The sequence below is a fragment of the Trichomycterus rosablanca genome, chromosome 1 (genome assembly GCF_030014385.1).
Source record: "Trichomycterus rosablanca isolate fTriRos1 chromosome 1, fTriRos1.hap1, whole genome shotgun sequence".
Taxonomy (NCBI): Eukaryota; Metazoa; Chordata; class Actinopteri; order Siluriformes; family Trichomycteridae; genus Trichomycterus; species Trichomycterus rosablanca.
The window spans coordinates 52,333,211-52,360,941 of record NC_085988.1 but is presented as its reverse complement, the minus strand read 5'-3'; the positions used below and the strand labels follow the sequence as shown (position 1 = coordinate 52,360,941).

At 38.1% G+C, this 27,731-nt stretch overlaps 1 protein-coding gene across 1 annotated transcript; it reads right to left on the bottom strand.

Annotated features, from left to right (window-relative positions):
• dennd6b (DENN/MADD domain containing 6B) lies at window positions 1–26,441 on the bottom strand. Its single transcript, XM_062994488.1, has 20 exons — window positions 26,277–26,441; window positions 25,809–25,847; window positions 25,685–25,727; window positions 24,485–24,600; window positions 22,898–22,978; window positions 21,592–21,697; window positions 17,027–17,106; window positions 16,391–16,456; window positions 16,239–16,294; window positions 16,011–16,133; window positions 9,031–9,126; window positions 8,787–8,881; window positions 8,634–8,699; window positions 8,457–8,521; window positions 7,077–7,166; window positions 6,918–6,971; window positions 4,772–4,881; window positions 3,239–3,341; window positions 3,081–3,155; window positions 1–889 (listed from the first exon to the last, which is right to left on the bottom strand). The coding sequence occupies exons 1-20, from the start codon at window positions 26,418–26,420 to the stop codon at window positions 767–769; spliced, it is 1,731 nt and encodes a 576-aa protein (XP_062850558.1). The 5' UTR covers window positions 26,421–26,441; the 3' UTR covers window positions 1–766.
• Window positions 26,442–27,731: the final 1,290 nt, after the last annotated feature.

The window sequence follows — 27,731 nt, the reverse complement described above, 5'->3', positions numbered from 1 at the left end:
TTTTATGATTTATGAAACGTTTTATTTGTGGTTCGAATGTAATCGGTAAAAATGGTAGGTAGATATCTGAACAATGTTGATGCTACAGCTTTACTTTGTTAATCATTGTTAACTTACATCAGTGTGTTGGAGCTTCTGAAATGTCCATATTTGCGGGTCTTTGGGTGAACGACGCACTTGCGCACTTTTAGAAAACTCCGATAGCTTTTAGAGAACGTTTGCACATGCGCATTAATGTGTTTAACCACCATCTAATTTACAAGCGCAGATTCACCAAACCAGCGTGCAGTCCGTCACACATCTCACATCATTTACCTTCATTCTGTAGTAACGAGTAACGAATTTACATACAGCGAATGTAACGGAGTAAAAGTACACAATTTCTTTAGAAAATGTAGTGGAGTAAAAGTGAAAGTTGCCGAAAATTTTTATACTCCAGTAAAGTACAAATACTTCAAAAAACTACTTAAGTACTACGAAGTATTATTACTTTGTTACTATACACCACTGCACAAAACTATGCTGATTTGAATGCAGTTTATTTTAATATTCCCTTTAAATGTTAATACCACTAAATGTTTAAACAACCAAATAAAATTAACATATTCTGTCGTTAGACTTGTCCCATCAATGTACATTTGTAGTGTTACACAACACAAATCACATATGAGACTGTCCTTGAGTGACAACTGTGCAGCTGATGGTCCATATAAATAGTTTTGAGTTGTTCAGATTGTCTGTAGGTTGTGCAGTTGTAGGCCACATGTCAGTGTTTACACAGTACTGACTGTAGATCCCCTGGCAGGGAGCTGATTACAGTCTGAATGTTGTTTTCCAGCTTGCTCAGCAGCTCCACTTTCACTGGTAGGTGGTGCATTTGAGCTCTCATCTAGAGCAGGATGAAAACAAAAAAAAATTACTTTAGGCAAATAATTTAAAAGGTCATCTGCACCAACAGCATCTTATTAATCTTTTAGCAACCCTAGATAACAACCTTACATCTGAAGATACTAGAAATACTGTTAAATATAGCCTGGACAACAAGAGTATATTCTATAATTGTATTGGTACATTATCAGACTGCCTTTGCCATAATAAACCATGCACAATTAAGTTTATGCCACCATACAGACTTGTCATTCCTTGACTAAATGACTAAATTTGTCATTGAATTGGTCTAAATTAAGAAAAAAAATAACCCAGTTTTGGCTTTGTGAAAACTGACTATCAGGAGCGCAGCGGTCTAATGAAAAAAAGCTGACAGTGGCGGCACAAACACAGGCGTCCGAGAAGGCGTGTGCTAGCATGCAGCCCTCCTTGGCCTGTGTAAGTGTCATGCATGCAATGTTGGATAGTAGGGAGTTGGGACATATTGCTGTATTGCCCAAATCCCATCAACTGACTTTGGTGAAGCAGCAATAAAAGTAACTTAAGCAATGAATATATTCGTAACTTTGAATTACAGTGGGGCCAAAAAGTATTTAGTCAGCCACTGATTGTGCAAGTTCTCCTACTTAGAAAGATGAGAGAGGTCTGTAATTTTCATCATAGGTACACTTCAACTAGGAGAGACAAAATGAGAAAAAAAAATCCAGGAAATCACATTGTAGGATTTTTAAAGAATTTATTTGTAAATTATGGTGGAAAATAAGTATTTGGTCAATAACAAAAGTTCAACTCAATACTTTGTATTGTGAGGTCAAACGTTTCCTGTAAGTCTTCACCAGGTTTGCACACACTGTAGCTGGTATTTTGGCCCATTCCTCCATGCAGATCTCCTCTAGAGCAGTGATGTTTTAGGGCTGTCGCTGGGCAACATGGACTCCACAAATTTTCTATGGGGCTAAGGTCTGGAGACTGGCTAGGCCACTCCAGGACCTTGAAATGCTTTTTACGGAGCCACTCCTTCGTTGCCCGAGCGGTGTGTTTGGGATCATTGTCATGCTGGAAGACCCAGCCACGTTCCATCTTCAATGCTCTCACTGATGGAAGGAGGTTTTGGCTTAAAATCTCACGATACATGGCTCCGTTCATTCTTCCCTTAACACGGATCAGTCGTCCTGTCCCCTTTGCAGAAAAACAGCCCCAAAGCATGATGTTTCCACCCCCATGCTTCACAGTAGGTATGGTGTTCTTGGGTTTTTCTTCTTCCTCCAAACACGACGAGTTGAGTTTTTACCAAAAAGTTCCATTTTGGTTTCATCTGACCACATGATATTCTCCCAATTCTCTTCTGGATCATCCATATGCTCTCTGGCAAACTTCAGACGGGCCTGGACATGTACTGGCTTAAGCAGGGGGACACGCCTGGCACTGCAGGATTTGAGTCCCTCTCGGCGTAGTGTGTTTACTGATGGTAGCCTTTGTTACTTTGGTCCCAGCTCTCTGCAGGTCATTCATCAGGTCCCTCCGTGTAGTTCTGGGATTTTTGCTCACCATTTTCATGATCATTTTGACCCCACAGGATGATATCTTGACCCCAAGGGAGATTATCAATGGTCTTGTATGTCTTCCATTTTCTTACAATTGTTCCCACAGTTGATTTATTCACACCAACCTGCTTGCCTATTGTAGATTCACTCTTCCCAGCCTGGTGCAGGTCTACAATTTTCTTCCTGGTGTCCTTTGACAGCTCTTTGGTCTTGGCCATGGTTGAGTTTGGAGTCTGACTGTTTGAGGCTGTGGACAGGTGTCTTTTATACAGATAACGATGTCAACCAGGTGCCATTAATACAGGTAGGTAACGAGTGGTGGACAGAAGAGCTTCTTAAAGAATAAGTTACAGGTCTGTGAGAGCCAGAAATCTTGCTTGTTTGTTATTGACCAAATACTTATTTTCCACCATAATTTACGAATAAATTCTTTAAAAATCCTACAATGTGATTTCCTGGATTTTTTTTCTCATTTTGTCTCTCATAGTTGAAGTGTACCTATGATGAAAATTACAGACCTTTCTCATCTTTCTAAGTAGAAGAACCTGCACAATCAGTGGCTGACTAAATACTTTTTGACCCCACTGTATGTTCTGATGGTTTATCAAGATGTTAAAACTGTTTCTAGTTCACAGTTCTGTTACTAACCAGCTTCTCACGCAATTTTAAAACGAGGTCAACAATCTCTACTTCTGACTTTTCTTTGATCCAAGTCAACAGATCCTGTAAGAACATAAAAGAACATCATTATCAATATCATCTGAATATTGACTTACTTTTTAATAATGGTATATAATAATACTCACAGCATCACAGATGGCCTCTAGATGCAGGCATTCCACTTTCTGTGTCATTTCCCTGTGTTTGACACGAAACCAGCCATCGAAGTTTGGAGACCGAAAAAATCTCCTTTAAATAAAAAGAGTAGCATCTGGTTATCAGTTCATTACATTGAAAAAATCTCCTTTAATAAAAAGAGTAGCATCTGGTTATCAGTTCATTACATCAAAAAAAAATTTCTTTAAATAAAAAGAGTAGCATCTGGTTATCAGTTCATTACATTGAAAAAATTTTCTTTAAATAAAAAGAGTAGCATCTGGTTATCAGTTCATTACATCGAAAAATCTCCTTTAAATAAAAAGAGTAGCATCTGGTTATCAGTTCATTACATTGAAAAAATCTCCTTTAAATAAAAAGAGTAGCATCTGGTTATCAGTTCGTTACATCGAAAAATCTCCTTTAAATAAAAAGAGTAGCATCTGGTTATCATTTCATTACATTGAAAAAATCTCCTTTAATAAAAAGAGTAGAATCTGGTTATCAGTTCATTACATCAAAAAAAAAAATTATTTAAATAAAGAGAGTAGCATCTGGTTATCAGTTCATTACATTGAAAAAATCTCCTTTAATAAAAAGAGTAGCATCTGGTTATCAGTTCATTACATCAAAAAAAATTTCTTTAAATAAAGAGAGTAGCATCTGGTTATCAGTTCATTACATTGAAAAAATCTCCTTTAATAAAAAAGAGTAGCATCTGGTTATCTGGTTTACTTTGTTAAAAGGTACGAACAGCATAGATAAGGGTGGAGGATTCAATGCAATATATACAACAGGCTGTATGTCACAATGGAATCGTCCACTAGATGAGACCTTCACATTGGACAGTTCTGTACACAAGGTTTCAACATAGTTTTTTCCCCAGACAGGAACATTTATCTTATTGTGTATTTTGGATCATCGTCTTACTGCATCATCAAACTACTGTTATCCTGACATATTGCTTTTATTTATCACAGCTGCATGACAGTTTCTCAAGCAGTGCTTTCCAAGGGCTTAAAGGTCACGAACATTCAACAGAGATTTAAAGCCTTGCCCCACATGGGCAGAGACTTCTTAAGATTCTTTTGACAATATTTTGTAGAACATTAATTTTAAACTATTTTCTCATGACTTACAGGAGGTTTGGCACCAAGTGGTGAGCCAAGACCCAGCTTTGCATGGAAAGGCTAAGCTTTTGGATCCTCTATTTATATCCTTTTATGGTGTATCTTGGGTCATCATCTTACTGCATCACTACTACTACTTCTTCCCTGACAGAATGTATGTACTTGTAGAAAGACCTGGCTGGCTTTGTATGCCTTTTCAAATAGTAAAGTACATTTACAACCCAAATGTCCAATCATTTTACTGAAAAATCTGATGTTTCTAAAGCATAAACCCAAGTTCACATATTTTTTAAGCTGGACTAATTGATTCATCAAAATATAAAATGTTAAACAGAATGTGTTTTTTTTTCTTGTAAGTGAATAATTTATACAGGAAAACCACAAAGTTGTTACTTGTAAAGGCCCATCCAATCTCCTTTAAGCACTGAGGTAAGCTGTGGTCCAGCATGATCCAGAGTGGCCATGAACTCATCCTGACTGAACGGTCTAATCTGAGGAGGAGTCTAAACACACACACACACACACACACTAATTTAACTTAAATCTTTTAACTTAAAGTGCAGTATAAATTGTCACAAAATATTTTTAATCATCAGGAAAAATGCACTAGCTGGTCCTGCATGGATGTCTGCACATTACTTAAATAGATCCATTCCAGCATTCTGAAGTTGTGTTAAGTCTCAACACGCTGCACACCTGGCCTACTTTAATAACTTTAAGAATAAAGTTATTTAAATCCATCAGTCTGAAAAGTGTAAAATGTACATAAGCACAGTTGAAGCCAATAGCTCCAATTTAAAAAAGGGCAATTTTCTTTCAAAAGTGGATGATTACTGAAGTGGATGATTGCTGAAACTCGTCCAAAAGTGTTGCATCCCTCATAGCCAAATTCCGAGAATCCGGGACTGTGGACAACAAGCCACATAGTGGTCGTCCGAAGACCGCTACCGGCGAAGAAACCTCAACAATGGTTTTGGCAGCCTTTGCGAAAAGTCCACGACGCAGCACGCGACGTCTCGCAGCAGAATGTGGTGTCAGCCAGTCATCCCTTGTACGGATTCTTCATACCAATAAGTGGCACCCCTTCAAGATCCAGCTGCAGCAGAAATTATCAGAGGATGACCCTGATAGACGTGTCGAGTTCTGCACCCGAGCGTTAGACCAACATCAACGGGATCCCGCATTCGCACAGGGCATTCTGTTCAGTGACGAGGCCAATTTTTATGTCAGTGGTGAGGTCAGCCGCCAGAACGTGAGGTACTAGAGTGACGAAAACCCTCACTGGACAGCAGACACCAAAGTCGTAGGTGATGTGAAGGTTATGGTGTGGTGTGGAATATGGGGCACACGTGTAATCGGACCCATTTTCATCGACTAGACCCTAAATGCTCAGCGCTACCTGACAATGCTACAGGAAACAGTGTTCCCATCCATTTTGACCGAAGATGGCAGTTTCTCCTGTTATTTCCAACAGGATGGGGCTCCACCACACTACGGAGCAGGTATTCGTCAGTGGCTGGATATTCAATTCCCTGGTCATTGGATTGGCCGTCGTGGTCCTGTGGAATGGCCACCCAGATCACCCGACCTCACACCACTCGACTTTTATCTCTGGGGTCATCTCAAACAAATTGTATATGCTGAGAAAATCCACAACAAACACAACCTTCAGCACCGCATCGTGGAGGCTTGTGACAGCATTTCTCCAGAGATTCTCATGCGGGTACATAACAATTGGATCCAGTGCCTTCAGCTCTGTGTTCAGCACCAGGGACAACACATTGAACACGTCAAATAGCTGTGCATCACAGGGAATGTTCCCGGTTGTTGTTGCAACTTTCTGTGTTCATAACTTTTGAACCACAAGAGATATTGCAAATCTGATTGTGGTAATCGATTTCTGAGAAAATTCTGGTCTTCTACATTCTGATATGCTACATGACCACCTTCTCATTGGCAAAACTTGCCCTTGATCCTATATGGCGGCTTTCAAGATTGCGGCCATGTTCCGGACATAGCCTAAAATATAGGCCCCCCTCACCCATTACTTGCTGGGGTATTCAGATATGTCATTTTCCCTTTCGTTTCTGAAATAAAAGAGTGTCCTGCGACTTTTGACTCACCCTGTGTATATATACCACCAGTTGAACACCATGTTGGTAGTGTGATGATGAGATGCTTTGCTCTTTTATGGTCAGGGCATTATCGATAAAACCATGAATTCTATTTTATAGCAGAATGTTCTGAATATGAATGCCTGGTCAACAATATGTGATCTTGAACATGAGGGCATCTGTGTTTTGAATTGTAGTCATAATGCAAGAGCAAGTCTTTCTCTGAATGATTAAAAAGTAACAAAATAATGGTTTTCGAATGGCCTGGTGTGTAAGATGTTGAAGGACCTTAAACAGACAGTTCACGTTCGAAAGTCCCCCAAATTAAGTCTGCTGATTTAAATCAATTCTGGAGAAAGAGTGGGTCATTTTACTCAAGTAAACAGTTTTTATTTTTTCAATAAATAAAAATAGTGTTCAATAACCTTCCAAGGAGTCACAGATCTTTGCAGTGGCATCAAGCTGGTCAGGTATCGCTCCTGCAAAAATGTAGAAATAAACCATTTTTTTGTTATATTTATTATTATTAATAAAACAGAGCAAAGACATTGAAAGAATGACATAATGGCAAAATGTACCCTTACCAGTGGAATATTGAAGCTTTGTGTCAGTTCTAAAAAATGGCGTTTCAAAATGAAACTTTGCACCTCAGAAGGCCTTTTCCTCTGAATTCCCTACAAAATTAGGTGTGACAGAAAGCCAAAATGGCATTAGAAAAAGTATTGTTAAGTAATATGACCAGTTTATTATGCTTAATTCTACAACCCCAAATCAAAGTTGGGATGAAAAATGTAAATAGAATAAAAATGCAGTGTACCTTACATTTACTTTTATTTGATTGCAGACTATTTGAACCAGAGATATTTCATGTTCTGTCTGCTCAACTTCATTTAATTTGTTAATTTACCTCTATTCCTGCATTTTAGGCCTGCAACACATTCCAAAAAAGTTGGGACGGGGGCAATTTAGGGCTTGTAATAAGGTGAAAAAACTAAATAATTATGTGATTCCAAACAGGTGATTGTAATCATGGTTTGGTACAAAAGCAGCATCCAGGAAGGGTTGAGTCTTTGATGAGCAAAGATGGCCAGAGGATCTTCAGTTTGTCAACAAATGCATAAGAAAATTATTGAATTATTTCTCCCTCTACTGTGCATAATATCATTAAACAATTCAAGAAATCGGGACGAATTTCAGTGCGCAAAGGCCAAGGGCACAAGCTTAAGCTGAAAGCCCGTGATTTTCGAATCCCTCGGATGGCACTGCATCAAGAACCACCACTCAACAATAGCTGATATAACCACATGAGCAAGGGATTACTTTGGCAAACCTTTGTCAAGCACTACAATATGGAGTTACATGCACAAATGCCACTTAATATTTTACTGTGCAAAAAAGAAGCATTATGTTATCCAGGTCCAGAAGCGGCGTTGACTTCTCTGGGCTCTGAGGCATAACGTGTATTGTGATCAGGTGAATTAGCATTCAAAGTCTTTTTTGAACCATTCCAGGTCTTTTTTGTCCCCAATAGAGAATGTATAAAGAATTTTGAAACAAAAAAATGCGACAACGACAACCCCGTACTGTTAAGACGTGTTTGCAAGAAGAATGGGACAAAATAAAACCTAAAACACTAAATCGCTTGGCATCCTGTGCCAAAACGTCTGTTAAGTGTTGTGAAAAGGAATGGTAACATTACAAAGTGGTAAATGCTTTACTGTCCCAACTTTTTTTGGAATGTGTTGTAGGCCTGAAATGCAGGAATGGATGTTTATTAATAAATGAAATAAAGTTGACCAGACAAAACATGAAATATCTTAGGTTCATACTGTCTGCAATTAAATTAAAGTCAAAGTAAATGTAAGAAACTGTGTTTTTTTATTATTTGCATTTATCATGCTGTCCCAACTTTTTCTGATTTGGGGTTGTAGTTTACCTTTTTTTTATTTTTTATTACTTCTTACCCTTATGAGTCGCTTGATAATAGCTTTGTCTTTGTGAAGAAATGTTTTGTACACTGTGTATAACCCTTAAGGAGAGATCAAACACATAAGAGAGAATTGTCATATTGAAAGACAAGTATTCAGTATATTTAAAAAAAGCGTATTCCGCACCAATTCAAAAACTCTGTTAAGACCTACCAAGTTTTGTATCCAAGGTTTTCAACTTGGCCAGTTTCTTGACCTTAACCTGTTTTGGCAGATCTCCTAAAATAAGAAGATCAAACATGTATCTATCTAACTCCATAGTTGCCCCAAACACATATCTGTATAAAGAATCTTAGCACAGCTTACCAGCCATCTTCAACTCTCCAAGGCGCAAGATGTGAGGCCAGCACTGAAAAGTCTTAATAAAGAAAGGATTTGTAACACCCAGGATTACATTTGGCCTGGAATGGTGGCAAAAAAGAATAAATACTTCAAGCAAGTAAATGTCATAAGTGTTTGTAGAAATATTATTGTTATGATAGGTCTGAATGTAACAATTACAATGTCTCATAAAAAATATTACATTTAAGTTTATTATTATTACGCTTACGGTGCCTGCGTCCTGGTAGTGTACTCCTTAAACTCACTGTCATGGATAGTGAAATAGGGCCTAAAATCACAGCAATACTTCAGTGGATTGATGCAACTAAAAGGAAGAAAACATGAACTTTGCTTAACAACTACAGTACTCTGTTTACTGCACTTTTACAATATTACAGCAAGAAAGTAGATCAGAGAGAAAAAAACATTAAAAAAAATTTCTATTGGTTAAATAGATCCAAATACATTTCATTCTCATTATACAATATATAATTAAATAACACTATGGAAGGAAGACATGATGACATGTATTGGCACAGAAGGTGGCACAGAAGTCTATTATGCCAGCCCACCATCAAAAGATAAATGGCCAAAGCCATGCAAAGGATTGGTGCTTTGTTCAAAGTATTTCTAGTTTAAACCCAGTGTTTTCCCAATGGAACCAGACTCCACCGCCACCCTGACCAGGATAGAGCAGCTGTTGAAGTTAAATGACATGTATAAGATTTAAGCCTAATATAGTATTTGAAATATGCCACTTTTAGGTGCAACATACTTGGGCCCAGCCTTAAACTTTATTAGCATGGGCCAGGCCCTTTATTAGCAAACTTAATTTCTCCAACTACTTGACTCTTTCTTGCAAAAGCTCTCCAAATCTGTAAGATTGTGAGGGCATCTCCTGTGTACAGCCCTCTTCAGGTCACCCCACATATTTTCAATTGGATTTAGGTCTGGGCACTGGCTGGGCAGACTAAATGTAGTTTTTGGAAAATGTAGCCCAGCTCGGATGTTTTTCTTGGTAAGAAAAAGCTTCAGTTTTACTCAGACATGTAGAATACAGGACATTGTCATATGTACATATGTACACAACCACTATTTGCTAGAAATTCATGCAGCTCCTTTAATGATACTGTAGGTCTCTTGTAGCCACACGGACCATTTTTATTCCCGTTTCATCCTTACTTTGAAGAGACATCCAGTTCTCGGTAAGTCACTAAAGTGTTATATTTTATCCAATTTTTGATGACCACCATCAGTGTGTTCCATGGTATATGTAAAGCCTTGGAAAAATTTTGTACCCTTTTCCTGACTGATACCTTGCAACAATTAGATCCCTTTGTTGCTTTGTAAGCTCTTTGGGAACCATAGCTCTTGCTGTAAGATGCAACCAAGTAAATGTCTGGATAATGTCTGTCCATTTTTTTATTTTTACCCACGAAATGATTTAAGTTTTAATTTAAACAAAAATAATTCATCTTAATTATATATATACACCGATCAACCATAACATTAAAACCACCTCCTTGTTTCTACACTCGCTGTCCATTTTATCATCTCCACTTACCATATATAAGCACTTTGATTGACAATTACCGACTGTAGTCCAACTGTTTCTCTGCATGCTTTGTTAGCCCCCTTTCATGCTGTTCTTCAATGGTCAGGACCCACACAGGACCACCACAGAGCAGGTATTATTTAGGTGGTGGGTCATTCTCAGCACTGCAGTGACACTGACATGGCGGTGGTGTGTTAGTGTGTGTTGTGCTGGTATGAGTGGATCAAACACAGCAGCACTGCTGAAGTTTATAAAAACCTCACTGTCACTGCTGGACTGAGAATTGTCCACCAACCAAAAATATATCCAGCCAACAGTGCCCCGTGGGCAGCGTTCTGTGACCACTGATGAAGGTCTAGAAGATGACCAACTCAAACAGCAGCAATAGATGAGCGATCATCTCTGACTTTACATCTACAAGGTGGACCAACTAGGTAGGAGTGTCTTATAGAGTGGACAGTGAGTGGTATTTAAAAACTCCAGCAGTGCTGCTGTGTCTGATCCACTCATACATTTACATTTTCAGCATTTAGCAGACGCTTTTATCCAAAGCGACTTACACAGTGAGCGGAACACAATGAGCAATTGAGGGTTAAGGGCCTTGCTCAGGGACCCAACAGTGGCAACTTGGTGGTGGCGGGTCTTGAACCGGCAACCTTCTGTTTACTAGTCCAGTACCTTAACCACTGAGCTATCACTGGCTCTTTCTCATTGGAGCTATCATACCAGCACAACACACACTAACATCACCACTATGTCATTGTCACTGCAGTGCTGAGAATCATTCACAACCTAAATAATACCTGCTTTGTGATGGTCCTGTGGGGGTCCTGACCATTAAAGAACAGCATGAAAGGGGGCTAACAAAGCATGCAGAGAGTCTTGAACTCCTTTGGGAAAACTGTACTAGTTTTTTTTTTTTTTTTTTTTACGTAATCTTCTAATATATTATACTTTTTTTCAGAACTTTCCAGGGTTCCTCTTTAGACTTGCTTTTTCTTTCTAAAGAGAAACTCCTTACTCTTTTCTCTTAAAGAGTTAGAAGACCCCATACTACCTTTATAATAAAACAATTTTCAATCAGGCAGTTTCCAGAATGAATGGCATGATAAATGCTGAAAAGTTCAACAGGTTTTAATTTAAGATTCCATCAGTTTGGACATAGCCAACACCACTGGCAAAACAGACCAGGACAGCTTTCACCATGTTTCATTGAAGGCCACAACCACTTCTTCCATCTCTCTCCATATTATACAGTGGGGAAAATAATTATTTGATCCCCTGCTGATTTTGTAAGTTTACTCCCTTACAAAGACTTGAACAGTCTATAATTTTTATGGAAGGTTTATTTTAACAGAGAGAGACAGAATATCAACAAGAAATCCAGAAAAAAAAAAAAAAATCCCATCCACGACCCATCTTCAGTGTTCTGGCTGAGGCCAGGAGGTTCTCATTCAAGATTCTACGGTACATGGCCCCGTTCATCAACCCCTCAATGCAATGAAGTCTTCCTGTACCCTTAGCAGAGAAACAGCCCCAAAGTAGAATGTTTTTACCTCCATGTTTGACAGTGGGGATGGTGTTCTTGAGGTCATATCCAGCATTTCTCTGCCTCCAAACACGGCGAGTGGAGTTGATGCCAAAGAGCTCAATTTTGGTCTCATCTGACCATATCACATTCTCCCAAGCTTTCTCCGAATCATTCAGGTGTTCATTGGCAAACTTCAGACGGGCCTGTACATAAGCCTTCTTGAGCAGAGGGACTTTGCGGGCACTGCAGGATCTCAATCCATTACGGCAAAGTGTGTTACTAATGGTTTTCTTGGTGACTGTGCTCCCAGCTCCCTTGAGATCATTGACAAGCTCCTCCCGTGTAATTCTGGGCTGACCTCACCTTTCTCAGAATCATCCTTACCCCACGAGGTGAGATCTTGCATGGAGCTCCAGAGCAAGGGCGATTGACTGTGATCTTGTATTTCTTCCATTTTCGAATTATCGCGCCAACAGTGGTCTCTTTTTCACCAAGCTTCTTGCTGATGGTCTTGTAGCCCATTCCAGCCTTGTGCAGGTCTACAATCTTGTCCCTGACGTCCTTTGATGGCTCTTTGGTCTTGCCCATGGTGGTCGAGAGATTTGAATGGAAGAAACTGATTCTGTGACAGGAGTCTTTTATACAGGGACAGGACTAATTTGTGTGCCTGATGGGCACATAACCAGTCTGTGGGGGTCAGAATTCTTGCTGGTTGGTAGGGGATCAAATACTTATTTCACTTAATCAAATACAAATTAATTTATAACCTTTATTTAATTTCTTTTTTTCTGGATTTTTGTTGATATTCTGTCTCTCTCTGTTAAAATAAACCTTCCATAAAAATTATAGACTGTACAAGTCTTTGTAAGGGGGTAAACTTACAAAATCAGCAGGGGATCAAATAATTATTTTCCCCACTGTATGTAGGTATGTACAGTGGGGTCAAAAAGTATTTAGTCAGCCACTGATTGTGCAGGTTCTCCTACTTAGAAAGATGAGAGAGGTCTGTAATTTTCATCATAGGTACACTTCAACTATGAGAGACAAAATGAGAAAAAAAAATCCAGGAAATCACATTGTAGGATTTTTTAAAGAATTTATTTGTAAATTATGGTGGAAAATAAGTATTTGGTCTATAACAAAAGTTCAACTCAATACTTTGTAACATAACCTTTGTTGGCAATGACAGAGGTCAAATGTTTCCTGTAAGTCTTCACCAGGTTTGCACACACTGTAGCTGGTATTTTGGCCCATTCCTCCATGCAGATCTCCTCTAGAGCAGTGATGTTTTGGGGCTGTCGCTGGGCAACACGGACTCCACAAATTTTCTGTGGGGTTGAGGTCTGGAGACTGGCTAGGCCACTCCAGGACCTTGAAATGCTTTTTACGGAGCCACTCCTTCGTTGCTTGAGCGGTGTGTTTGGGATCATTGTCATGCTGGAAGACCCAGCCACGTTCCATCTTCAATGCTCTCACTGATGGAAGGAGGTTTTGGCTTAAAATCTCACGATACATGGCCCCGTTCATTCTTCCCTTAACACGGATCAGTCGTCCTGTCCCCTTTGCAGAAAAACAGCCCCAAAGCATGATGTTTCCACCCCCATGCTTCACAGTAGGTATGGTGTTCTTGGGTTCTTCTTCTTCCTCCAAACACGACGAGTTGAGTTTTTACCAAAAAGTTCCATTTTGGTTTCATCTGACCACATGATATTTTCCCAATCCTCTTCTGGATCATCCATATGCTCTCTGGCAAACTTCAGACGGGCCTGGACATGTACTGGCTTAAGCAGGGGGACACGCCTGGCACTGCAGGATTTGAGTCCCTCTCGGCGTAGTGTGTTACTGATGGTAGCCTTTTTACTTTGGTCCCAGCTCTCTGCAGGTCATTCATCAGGTCCCTCCGTGTAGTTCTGGGATATTTGCTCACCGTTTTCATGATCATTTTGACCCCACGGGATGAGATCTTGACCCCAAGGGAGATTATCAATGGTCTTGTATGTCTTCCATTTTCTTGCAATTGCTCCCACAGTTGATTTATTCACACCAACCTGCTTGCCTATTGTAGATTCACTCTTCCCAGCCTGGTGCAGGTCTACAATTTTCTTCCTGGTGTCCTTCGACAGCTCTTTGGTCTTGGCCAGGGTTGAGTCTGACTGTTTGAGGCTGGACAGGTGTCTTTTATACAGATAACGATGTCAAACAGGTGCCATTAATACAGGTAATGAGTGGAGGACAGAAGAGCTTCTTAAAAAATAAGTTACAGGTCTGTGAGAGCCTTGCTTGTTTGTTATTGACCAAATACTTATTTTCCACCATAATTTACAAATAAATTCTTTAAAAATCCTACAATGTGATTTCCTGGATTTTTTTTTCTCATTTTGTCTCACATAGTTGAAGTGTACCTATGATGAAAATTACAGACCTCTCTCATCTTTCTAAGTAGGAGAACCTGCACAATCAGTGGCTGACTAAATACTTTTTGACCCCACTGTATGTATATGAAAAGGCTAAGGGGGAAAAGGCAAAGACATATGTATGTATGGCACTACTGTTAGTTTTTGTTGCAAGTTACCCTCTGAAGGTTATCAGGTGCTTCTTTCCCATTTGGCCAAAATGTAATCACAGATGTGTGTTAAAAGTCAAAGACACTCGTGTCAAAGTAAAAGACATTCAGGGTTTATGCTGCCCATATCCAATGCATTCAACACTGGTACTACCATCAGCCCAGCTTGCATTATATCTATGACCGTCACATGAACAACTGTTAGTAAACTGGCATTGCCATGCACATTTCTGTGGGGTGGTCCTAAAGCTTTGGTTGATGAGCGTATGAACCAAACCATCAGTCTAAAATATTGATGTAATCTCGTCCAACATAACAAAATGTGCTCAAGATGACAGTAAACAAAGCTTGATTTCATATCCAGTGTTTACTCATTCTAAAAGACAGTTAGAAATATTAACTACAAATATTTTACAATATGGCTATAAAGTTATCCTTGCTTTGGGCTATGTTTTATTTATGCAATAACATAAAATGTTTAGAATTCCTATTTATCATTAAGTTCAAAATGTTAATAAATTAATAAAAAAAATTACAATCCACACAAATGATATAGCTCATTTAATAAAAAGTGATATGAATAAGTGAGGTTGAATTTTTTTTTAAACAAGTTCTATAGATTTTTCCTTTCTTTTTACTATCTATAAAAATTAAGGATATGGATTCTTCATTTAATAAGAGTTTATGGGCAAATCATGAAGAACACCCGTCACCAGCTGACCTGCATAATAGTTCTAAGGATTAACAGTCATACATTGGCTAAACAAAGGCACTCTGTTTTAGCAAAAAATATTTTTTCAATTTTCTTTTCAATTTTCAATGTTTTACCACCGCTTTATCCTGGTCAGGGTTGCATTGGGTCTGGGTTGGAATCACTGGCCACAATGCAGTAACAGCATGGACAGCACATCAATCCATCTCAGGGTCTTGGCCATTCCTTCCCACTCATACATAGCCAAACCATGTCTGTATGTAGACGCCAGACAGCACTGATGAGAATTTAAACTCTGGATCCTAGTGGTAAATTATGCTAGCCCACTACCACTGCACCATCTTAGCACCCTTCAAATAAATATTGATGCAGCTAATTATTACAGGATCTGTTTACTTAAATATAACAAAATGTTTTTATGTTGTTTACTTTTCTGTTTCCAGAGCATGGTCAGGCTGAAAACATTGGAGTTCAGCTGGAAATGGTCCACCACTGTGGCAGTTTTAGGATGGAGCACCACCCATTTTTGGTCAATGACCAAGTTAACCTATATTATTTCTTAACACTTTTAAACACATGACTTATCACTGTTTGGGGCTTTGTATTTATAAGTGTTTTTTGTATTTTAAGGGATGTAGCAGTAAACAGTAAAAAGCACATAAAACATATTTACACTAATTGAGCTACCCAAATGAGTGTCAGCTATGTCTGTACATTTTTGTGAAATCTTGTTTTGATTTTGTTTAATTCCCAGATGTTATTAAGCTGGCCTATTTGGCTACTATTTCTATAGCAAATAAATCCTAGTTGACCTCAGAACAGGAGAGAGAGAAAGCTAATTAATATACCTTACTAGGGCAAGCACCATCTCTGAGCAGACAGTGGGTGAGGGAGCCATGATGACCACTGGTTCTCCTAGCAACATCAGCTCCCAGAGCATCTGCAGGTGAATTAGGACAGACTGGAAACACCTAATCAGGACAAACCATTAAATTACTTTATTATTAAAACTGTGTTTTAGATACTTACTGCCTCCTAAATGACCAGTTAATGGCAAAAACATCAGTTTCACTCACTTAAAAAGATCCAGTTCATGGATAGTAGGAAGAACCATAAGAGCAGGAAGAGGTTTCTATAAACCAAAACAAAATAAAAAGGGGAATAAAACAACACCTATCCAACTATTTACTACTGATTGCATTTTTAAACTTGAAAAATGAGCTAACACCTCATTTTGTACTCCCTCTCTAGTAGGACTTTCTCCTGTTTTATCATCTTTTGAAGGAATTCTGACCTGGAAGTAAGCATAGAAAAAAACTTTTACGAATGACTGAAGTTTCTTAAAGTGAACATTTGATTTTTCATTTTAAGTTATTAAATAACAGTGGCAACACATTCATTATTTTAAAGCCTAATATAATAATTGTTAGAAACAACAAGTGGACAATTAAACTGTCAGATAAATTATAGCCACACTTGATAACACATAATACAATTAGACAAATCTAAGAAGATTTATTAAAAAAGATAAAATCCCCTAAATAACAGAAATAATTTTCTATAATAGTTGAACAGAAGCTCTCTGTAGAACTCAACTACTGGCTTGTGAAAATAAATGGACGGTGTTACATGTCTATTGAGAAGGTATGTGCTAGCCTACAGCCATCCTTGAGCATGAGGCAGGGGTAATTAATGCAATCAGTAAATGAATATATTCAAATTGTAAGGAAAATATTTGATTGTATTTTTGATCATGCTCTTGGATTTTTAGGAATTTTTTAGTATTTTATAAAGCTTTGCCAACTTGATCCAAACCCCATTTTGACAAACCTGACAACCTTTGATGATTTACATTGGAACTCACCTGCATAACAACACCCATTACAGGTAAAGTGAGGGTCTGGCCTGGCACAGGCATAGGCCACTGGTCAATCTCATTGCATACTGCAAAAAATTTATGACATGAGCATAACAATTACAAAATATATAATAAAACTACAATTAACAGTATTTTCTAATAGTCCCTGTTCATTTTCACTAACCACTTCATCCTAATTAAGATTTCAGTGGGTCAGGTAACATCTGGAAACACCGGGCAAAACGCAAGAATACATCTATTTACAGGGTTCTTATCTACTGCAGGGCACACTTACATGCACATTCACAATGCAACTAGGAGCAAGATTTACCTTCTGGATGTTTTATAGAGGAAAGGTACCCAGAGAAACATCACACAGATACAGCAAGAAAATGTAAAACCTTTACAGGCAGTGACTGAAAACGGCTATTACACCCAGGGCCTCAGGAACCATGTTGCTGTGCAGCACCCACACCCACATCTACAATGCAACTGGAGTCGAACTGTTGCGATCTGAATTGATTGGACATAGTTTAAAAAGGCACATCTAGGTCTTTAGGGGCCCACAATTAACAATGCATTGTCTGGACAAAAACCAAGACATTAAGTCTAAGGAACTGTTTATGGATCTTCAAAATCCAATTGTGACGGAGCAGAGATTGGGTCAAGGATATAAAACAATATTTAAGGCTTTGAGGGACCACAATGGCCTTAATAATTTTGAAAGCAGGCACAACATTAAACCTTTTCAGAGTTAGTCATACTGCCATCCCAAGTGTTACTCTAGGGTTGTGTTTATACCTGTAGTTCATTTACATTTTTGTCCGTGTATCTTTGGTCATTTGTTATTCATTTCAAAAACCAATATTAAAAAACGGGGATGAGGCATGTTTCATCATGTTGGTAATTGTAGCCTAGCGGTTAAAGTACTAGACTAGTAATAGAAAGGTCGCTGGTTCAAGCCCCACCACTGCCAGGTTGCCACTGTTGGGCCCTTGAGCAAGGTCCTTAACCCTTAATTGCTTAGACATTATACCATCACAGTACTGTAAGTCGCTTTGGATAAAAGCACCTGCTAAATGTCGAAAATTTAAATTTAAATACCCACTGACATGTACCCCTACTACGCCTATATTAGAAAAATTTTTTAAAAATATGGATAGATAGATACTTTATTTATCGCAAGGGAAATTATTAAAATTATAATTTCTCATGTTATAATAAAATGAAGGTTGTAGTAGTTACCTAGTGCGTTGTACAACTTACTACAGCTACATGATAAAGTCCTACAGTATGGTAGTATGGTGTGATTTATACAGTAATAAAACATAAAATGTAAAATAAAATTGAGAAATGTACATTTTAATACAATTAAGGTTGTAGTAGTTACCTAGTGGCTTGCACTACTTACTACAACTACAGTACATGCTAAATAAAAGTCCTACAGTATGGGTACAGTAATAAAACGTAAATAAAATTTAAAAAGTTTGTAGTAGTTACCTAGTCACTTGTATCACTTACTACTACTACTGCATTTTAAAATGAAAGTGATGTAGTATTGGTACAGTAATGAATCATAAAATATACAGAATTACTAAAAATCAAGAAATTTACATTTTAATATAATGAAGGTTGTAGAAGTTACCTAGTGGATTGTACTGCTTATTACAACAGCATGATTAAATTGGAAATACAGTATAGGTACAGTAATAAATCATAGAATGTTAAAAAAAAAAAATTTTTAACTTCCGAAATGTGAATGATAAAGGTTGAAGTACTCTTACTTTTTTATTGAATTAAGTCACATTTCTCGATTAATGGTTTTGTCTTTTATTACTTATTACTGTATCCATACTGTAGACCTTTTTATAATGCAGCTATATTAAGTAGTTTAGGTGACTAGGTAACTACTACAGCCCTTCATTTTATGAAATTTATGAAATTTACATTTCTTGATGTTTAGTAATTTTGTACATTTTATGATTCATTATTGCACCCATAAAGTAGGACTTTTATTTTATAATGCAATTGTCATAAGTAGTAAACTACTGCATTCTTCATTTTGGTAAAACTGACATTAGTTGGTGCACATTTTGCAGGCGAATGGGAGCAGATTGCACAGCCCATGCAGAGTCAGTTCATGCAATTTTTGGATGTATACTAGCCAAGAACGATACCATAGTTACAGTGTATCACAAAAGTGAGTACACCCCTCACATTTCTGCAGATATTTAAGTATATATTTTCATGGGACAACACTGACAAAATGACACTTTGACACAATGAAAAGTAGTCTGTGTGCAGCTTATATAACAGTGTAAATTTATTCTTCCCTCAAAATAACTCAAAATACAGCCATTAATGTCTAAACCATCGGCAACAAAAGTGAGTACACCCCTAAGAGACTACACCCCTAAATGTCCAAATTGAGCACTGCTTGTCATTTTCCCTCCAAAATGTCATGTGATTTGTTAGTGTTACTAGGTCTCAGGTGTGCATAGGGAGCAGGTGTGTTCAATTTAGTAGTACAGCTCTCACACTCTCTGATACTGGTCACTGAAAGTTCCAACATGGCACCTCATGGCAAAGAACTCTCTGAGGATCTTAAAAGACGAATTGTTGCGCTACATGAAGATGGCCAAGGCTACAAGAAGATTGCCAACACCCTGAAACTGAGCTGCAGCACAGTGGCCAAGATTATACAGCGTTTTAAAAGAGCAGGGTCCACTCAGAACAGACATCACGTTGGTCGTCCAAAGAAGCTGAGTGCACGTGCTCAGCGTCACATCCAGCTGCTGTCTTTGAAAGATAGGTGCAGGAGTGCTGTCAGCATTGCTGCAGAGATTGAAAAGGTGGGGGGTCAGCCTGTCAGTGCTCAGACCATACGCCGCACACTACATCAAATTGGTCTGCATGGCTGTCACCCCAGAAGGAAGCCTCTTCTGAAGTCTCTACACAAGAAAGCCCGCAAACAGTTTGCTGAAGACATGTAAACAAAGGACATGGATTACTGGAACCATGTCCTATGGTTTGATGAGACCAAGATTAATTTGTTTGGTTCAGATGGTCTCAAGCATGTGTGGCGGCAATCAGGTGAGGAGTACAAAGATAAGTGTGTCATGCCTACAGTCAAGCATGGTGGTGGGAATGCCATGATCTGGGGCTGCATGAGTGCAGCAGGTGTTGGGGAGTTACATTTCATTGAGGGACACATGAACTCCAATATGTACTGTGAAATACTGAAGCAGAGCATGATCCCCTCGCTCCGGAAACTGGTTCGCAGGGCAGTGTTCCAGCATGATAATGACCCCAAACACACCTCTAAGACGACCACTGCTTTATTGAAGAGGCTGAGGGTAAAGGTGATGGACTGGCCAAGCATGTTTCCAGACCTAAACCCAATAGAACATCTTTGGGGCATCCTCAAGCGGAAGGTAGAGGAACGCAAAGTCTCGAATATCCGCCGGCTCCGTGATGTCGTCATGGAGGAGTGGAAAAGCATTCCAGTGGCAACCTGTGAAGCTCTGGTAAACTCCATGCCCAGCAGAGTTAAGGCAGTTCTGGGAAATAATGGTGGCCACACAAAATATTGACACTTCAGGAACTTTCACTAAGGGGTGTACTCACTTTTTTGCCGGTGGTTTAGACATTAATGGCTGTATATTGAGTTATTTTGAGGGAAGAATAAATTTACACTGTTATATAAGCTGCACACAGACTACTTTTCATTGTGTCAAAGTGTCATTTTGTCAGTGTTGTCCCATGAAAAGATATACTTAAATATCTGCAGAAATGTGAGGGGTGTACTCACTTTTGTGATACACTGTATATACCATGGTGGACAGTGTCCATTAAAGTCTTTATAAAGCAAATATATGCACATCAAGTCATGTCTTGCATGGGTTTTTTTTTCCCGTTTATTTTGTTAAATCCCCTCAAAACACAATATATATCTGCACATATATATCTGCTTCATATTTTGTGTGGACACTTGTCAGATATTCTAGAGCTTAAGAGGATATTCCATAAAAAAAATGGGATGCAGATGCAGATGTGTAAAAATGGATCCAGGAAGACTTGCAGCTATAATTGCTTAAAATGACTGACTAAAGGGTCTGAATACATTTTTAATTGTTAATTCATTTTCTAAAAAAAAGCATTTATGCAAAAAAAACAATTATATCCATTCAAAACTGAATCTACAACACAAGGTTCTGAATCCACTGTGTGCCATGCATTTACAATATTATTCCAATAAAAAAAAAAACAATGCTTATAAAAAGATGTATGCGCCTTCATAGTTTTTCAACAGTCTATTCCAAAAAACTTCAGAATACAGTTTAAAATGTATAAAAAATTGCTATAACTGGCTATAATCATGATTGGTAATTTTTTTAACATTTAATTGTCAACAACAAAGCATGAACAAGTTTTTACAAATAATACTTGGCATCTAAGGAAACTGACTGACTCTTTTTCCACCTATTTTGTAGATACGCAGGTTAAAACAAATAAATACTGCCTAAATAAGACTACAGGAAATAGAGTTTGTAATCATCAGCTGTGCTCACCTGCCTCCAAACAAGGCTCTAACTTATCAAAGTACTCCGGAGCAATGACCTTCAAAACAGTCTGGAACAACTGCACATATGGCAGTCTGGATACCAACACCAGAGACTAAGACAGAGAACGAAATATTCTTTAAAGAGTAGAATTCAGTAAACTATTACATAATATTTAGATTAATCTCTGGACTAGTAATTTTACTTATTAGTAAGTGTTAAACTACTTAGCATCCATATTCCCATTTAGCATAGTGGTAAGAGGAATTTAAACAATTAAGAAAACACATTTTGTTAAAAAAAAAGAAAAAAAGAAAGAAAAATATCAGACATTTTTGAAAAATATTTATTTTATCTTTTTTTCCCCCTTTTCAGTGGGTCTGTTAAAAATCCTAGTAAGCCGGCTTGCTGTCTACTGCTTACCTAGGCAGCAGCTTAAGCAGAGAGTATTCTAATAGTATTCTCAAACTTATTAGGCAGGTTATTCAGACAGACACTACTTAGACAGCGATTATGTCACCACAGTTTTCGCTTACTAAGCTAACACAGTTAGCCTCAGGCCATTCAAACCAGTGGGCTGAGGCAACACAACCCACTAGCATGCAAGCTAACAACTCCCCCCATGTACCGTCACTGACAAGCCCAAATTTGCAAATACATCACACTTGTACACTTCAATACAAATTTAAAATAAATGAAAATGTATTTATATTTGAAAAGAACGTTACTCGTTACTCCGCATTTGTCCACCATTTTTTAAATCTTTGGGGAAAAAAAAGTTGTGCTGCACAGAATGTTGGGATTTCCATCACCACTAAGGAAGCATCGGATGTTCCCTCATTATTCAGTCAGCTTAGAAATAAGGCACCTTAGTAAGCAGCATTTTAGGATATCCAAGAATGCGGACAGCCTTTTTCTCGGGAGCACGGGTAGGATGATGTAAAATACTGTCTATGTAATAAGCTCACTAGGTTTGCAGACAGACCCATTTTCATCAACTGCTTTATCTTAAGCAGGGTCACAGTAGGCCTGGTTATTCTGGGGAAACACTGGCGGTAGGCAGAAATACCCCAATAAGGGGACCCATACATTGCAGGGTTTCTGCCATCTTAGACATAGCTAACATAGTCTGTGTAGCTAATATTGCCCAGCAAACTGCTAGCACCAATGAGACTCAAAACCAGATCTTAGCAGTGATGTGCTAGCATAATAAACTATTGTGCAACCTGAGCACCTTTTATTGAATAGATATTTTAATAAACTGGTTTATGCCTGTAGAGCTGAAAGTTTTAAGTTTATATATCAATATACCTACCTTCTGAAAATAGCCCCTTTTGATGGAGACATCCTTTACTTGTCTAAAGTACACATAGCCATAGAAATGTGCCAGTTCCTTCTAAAATATAAAAAGAAAGATATTTTATATATAATTCAAAAATATGGAAACATTAAAGTTTACTCAAGTTTAAAGAAAAGCAATGCATGGTAGAGAAACAGTTAAAATCAACAAGGTGTTTTTGCCAAACAAAATGCTATTCAAGTAATGTTTCTTTGTTTTTTGTACCATATGGTCAACTCCTGAGACTTTTGTGTGTAAAAATTTCAGGTCATCAGCCTATCTGGCACCAACAACACATTCCCCATTCTGATTAGTAAATGTAGACATTTCCTGAAGCTTTTTTCTGTATGATTTTATGCGTTTATGCAATTCTTCCACATTACATGAATGAGATGCTGTTTTATCAGCCTCAAATTAGAAGAAATTGGGACAGTATGGAAAAAGATTGGAAGGAATTTGCATATTTCTCCCTCTACAGTGCATAATATTATTAAACGATTTAAGAAATCGGGAGGAATTTCAGTGTGTTAAGGCCGTGATCTTCAATCCCTCAGATGGTACTGCATCAAGAACCGCCACTCAACAATAGCTGATAACCACATGGGCAAGGGAATACTTTGGCAAACCTTTGTCAAGCACTACAATACAGAGTTACATGCATAAATGCAACTTAAAATGTCACTGTGCAAAAAAGAAGCCTTATGTTAACCATGTCCAGAAGCGGCATTGACTTCTCTGGGCTCTGAGGCATCTAGGATGGATCAACACACAGTGGAAACGTGTACTGTGGTCAGATGAATTAGCATTCCAGGTCTTTTTTGGAAAAAATGGACGCCATGTGTTCCGGACCAAAGACAAAAAGGACCATACGGACTGTTATCAGCAACAATTATTACAACAAAAATAATTTACACTTCTGTGATGGCAGCATTAATGCAGAAAAGTACATTGAAATCTTAGAGCAACATATGGTGCCTTCAAGACGTCATCTTTTCCAGGGACGGCCATGCATTTTTCAACAAGACAATGCAAAACCACATGCTGCACACATTACAAAGGCATGGATGCGGAAGAAGAGGGTACGGGTAATGGACTGGCCTGCCTGCAGTCCTGACCTGTCCCCAATAGAGAATGTGTGGAGACCCCGTACTGTTGCACATCTTAAGATGTGTTTGCAGGAAGAATGGGACAAAATTAAACCTGAAAAAACTAAATGGCTTGGTATCCTCGGTGCCAAACCATCTTTTAAGTGTGGTGAAAAGGAATGGCAACATTACAAACATTGCTTTACTGCAGGAATGGATGTTTATTAATAAATGAAATGAAGTAGAGCAAAACATGAAATATCTCAGGTTCATACTGTCTGCAATTAAATAAAAGTCAAAGTAAATGTAAGAAACTGTTTTTTTATATAATTTGCATTTTCCATGCTGTCCCAACTTTTTCTGATTTGGGGTTGTAGTAAAGTACCCAGTTTGTGTTTGAATAAGAATTACATTTCATAGATAAAATCTGTTATTGTCATATAACTATTATTCCCTTTAATTCCAATGCACGACTTACTTGAAGTATTGGTGGTACATTGCAGCTGTAACCATTTTTCTCTCCAAACCATGAGCCACTCACTCGCCCCACAGACTGGCGCAGCCTAAAGCTAAACTGTGTGTCCCCAAGGCATCCTGTAAAAAAATATATATGCATAAACATAAATCACCTAAGAAATTAGCATACATGGTTTTTTTACACAAGCAGGTCAAGAAGTTCTTTCAAAGAAGTGCAGCATCATCTCTTCTAACAGATTTTTATTGAACTGTAAAATCAGTGTTGTCATCATGTTTAATAAGCAATTAGATGTTCAAATGTCATGTTCAAACTTTTTTACGATGTCTCTAAATACAATCTGAAACACAATCAACTGTGACTACTGTAATTCACATCTTAAATGAACATGGAAAACAGAACATGGACACCTGAACACCAAATCAAATACTATAGGCACTCTTTTTTCTCAATATTTTGAACTTTAAAGAGACATTCCAGTGAGATTGGGCACAGATGTTAGCAAATAAAGTTAAAAAAAAAAATTTTTTTTAATTCATCTCAAAGGTGTTGGATGGCGTTACATTTAGGGATCTGAGCAGGCCAGTCTACATTCACATTAAATTCAGCATCTATTTATTTTTGGACCAAACTTTATACATAGGTTTTGATGTTTTGAAACACTGGCACTAACACACAGGTCTTTCCTTATTTGCCCACTGAACACAGTGTCTGCATAGCTGAATGCTATGTCTCTAAATACATGATATATGGTTTGTCTTTTATGCACTGAGATTTCTCTGGAATCTCTGATTCTTTTAATAATGTAAGGGACTGTAGAAGTAGATGAATTTGCAATTGTGCATTGAGAAAAATTGTTCTTTAACTGTTTAAAGCTCAACCCATTCTTACCCATAAATGACTGACTCTTTTATTCCTTTTATACCCAATCATTAAAGCATCATTTGTTACCTATTCACCTGTTTACCAGTATAAAGTTCCAAAATAGGTGTTTTTGATAATTCCACACACTTAAAATTTTTAGCTGGCATCAAATTATTTGCATCTGGTTTTATAAACTATTTGATAAAATAACAATATAACTCTTTTTTACTCACCTGAATAAGGAATCTCTGCTTTTTATTTGTAAGGTCATTTTACCTACCGTCCACACATTTTGGGATTGAGGTTGTACAATGAGGAATCGTGGCTAGGTGACCTTACCTGAGTACGAGTCAGGAAAGGATAAGTAACATATGCTGCTTTTCTAAAATGAGAAAAATATTAATAAGGATACTGTTACCAATACACCAAACGTGTGTTTTAGCAAAACAAGATTAATTCTTACCTCTTTCTCTGTTAGCTTAGCATCCTGTGGATAGACCAGCTATGGAAATAAAAAGCGTAGTACTGGTAATTGTAGGCGAGGATGTTGCTTCGAGTATTGCTAGCTACTTTATGCTAGCTATTTCTGTACAGTACTTAGCGGTAAAAACAGCTATCCAAACAATGAACCCTTTATATATTTGCTGAAACAATTAAATATAAGACAGCACCGTGCTAATTCTTGCCTTCTAAATACCTTGTAAACTCATTACGTCTCTTGGGTAAGGTCAGTACTGTCAGGGGCCGAATCTTAAATAAAGCCATAACCCCTCACCTAAGGCACTGCATTTCGTAGAAAATAACAGCTAGTATCCCATATATAGTGTGCTACTTCTCCCATAAATCGGCGTTTGGAATATGGCCAAGGATGCAGGGAACAATAGCCACCTATCACTGCAGGTGGCTAAATGCAACACTTCATGTAATTTACCTCTATGGCTTGTCCGAGCTCCAGATCGAAGGTAACAACGCATACACACTCGAGCCAGGCAGAGAAGCGCGCCAACGGGACGAAGGTGTCCACATTTGTAGCTGCCAACTCCGACTTCTCATCACGTCTATCAAACAGATCCATCACGCATCAGATTCCCATTTTGTTCACGTTGTCAACTCTCAGTGTTGGTACAAAGCAGGACAGTCAGCGCCCCCTTGTAGACAGGGCTGAACGTTCTGATTTTCAGAACGCGTTTCAGCATGTCACCAACCACCATTCACGAACAGTGGCGTAACCGAAACTCAAAAGAGTTTGTTAAAAACGAGGTACAAGCCATGAACTGCCTAGGATATTAAGGCTATGGCATCTGGTACAAATCAAAAGAAGGGCTTCTGTGGCAATTGCAGATAATTGTGATGAGGTGAATGGGGCACAAAATAGTGCATCAAACCCTTCTGTGTATGGGGTGAGTCAAAGCATCCATGCTAACTTCTGTCTAAATTTTACATGATGTTCTTTAGATAGATAGATAGATAGATAGATAGATAGATAGATAGATAGATAGATAGATAGATAGATAGATAGATAGATAGATAGATAGATAGATAGATAGATAGATAGATAGATAGATAGATAGATAGATAGATAGATAGATAGATAGATAGATAGATAGATAGATAGATAGATAGATAGATACTTTATTTATCCCGAAGGAAATGATTGATCTCAATTCATTTTTATTAAGCATGTTGTTTTGCCTAAAATATGGTTTTGATTTATTATTATAAAGAATGAAAATAATATATGCTAAACAGCCTAAATAAAACATTTTGATAATGTTCCTATGACGGTGTATGACCTGTTATATTTTTTATGTTTATTTATAAACACCCACCACCACTGATGGTCTGATGGTTACTCTAATCTGACCACATTTTTCAGTAACGAGTAATCTAACGCGTTACTATTTCCAAGTTACTGTGCGTTACTATTTTTGTCATTTTCCTTAGTGAAAAGATATTTTTGCTTTCTTCTTGGCAGGGGCGGAGCCAGGGGGTGGCCAGTGGTTGCCATGGCCACCATAAAGTAATCTTCGGCCACCCCTCTGGCCCCCCCACCACCGCTTTGCCGGCAAATTTTTTTGCGGAAGCATTTCTGCACGCAGGAGCAGCGCACCTCAGATGAGTAGTTCTTCACCAAAACAGTGCAGTAATACACTCAACATAAATGTCAACCACCAACACAGTTACAGAAGTAGTACTATTTAGTAGTATTCGTGGCGCGCTACGAGTAAAAGCGCCAGCTTCTCTGCGCATTCCAGTGTTGTTGCCAGATTGGGCGATTATCCGCCAAATTGGGCGGATTTTGTTGGAAAACAATTTAATAGCAGGTAAATAACACTTCTATTTAAAAGAAAATCTTCCGTTTTAAGAAGCTCCAGCATTGTAGAAG

Bases quoted from the DNA above. Each gene is read 5' to 3' on its own strand.
- dennd6b (XM_062994488.1), bottom strand. From the start codon at position 26,420: ATGGATCTGTTTGATAGACGTGATGAGAAGTCGGAGTTGGCAGCTACA. The intron at 25,728-25,808 runs GTAAGAATTAAT...TTCTCATTTTAG, and splicing joins CTAAGCTAACAGAGAAAGAG to AAAAGCAGCATATGTTACTT. The intron at 3,156-3,238 runs GTGAGTATTATT...ATGTTCTTACAG, and splicing joins TAGAGGCCATCTGTGATGCT to GATCTGTTGACTTGGATCAA.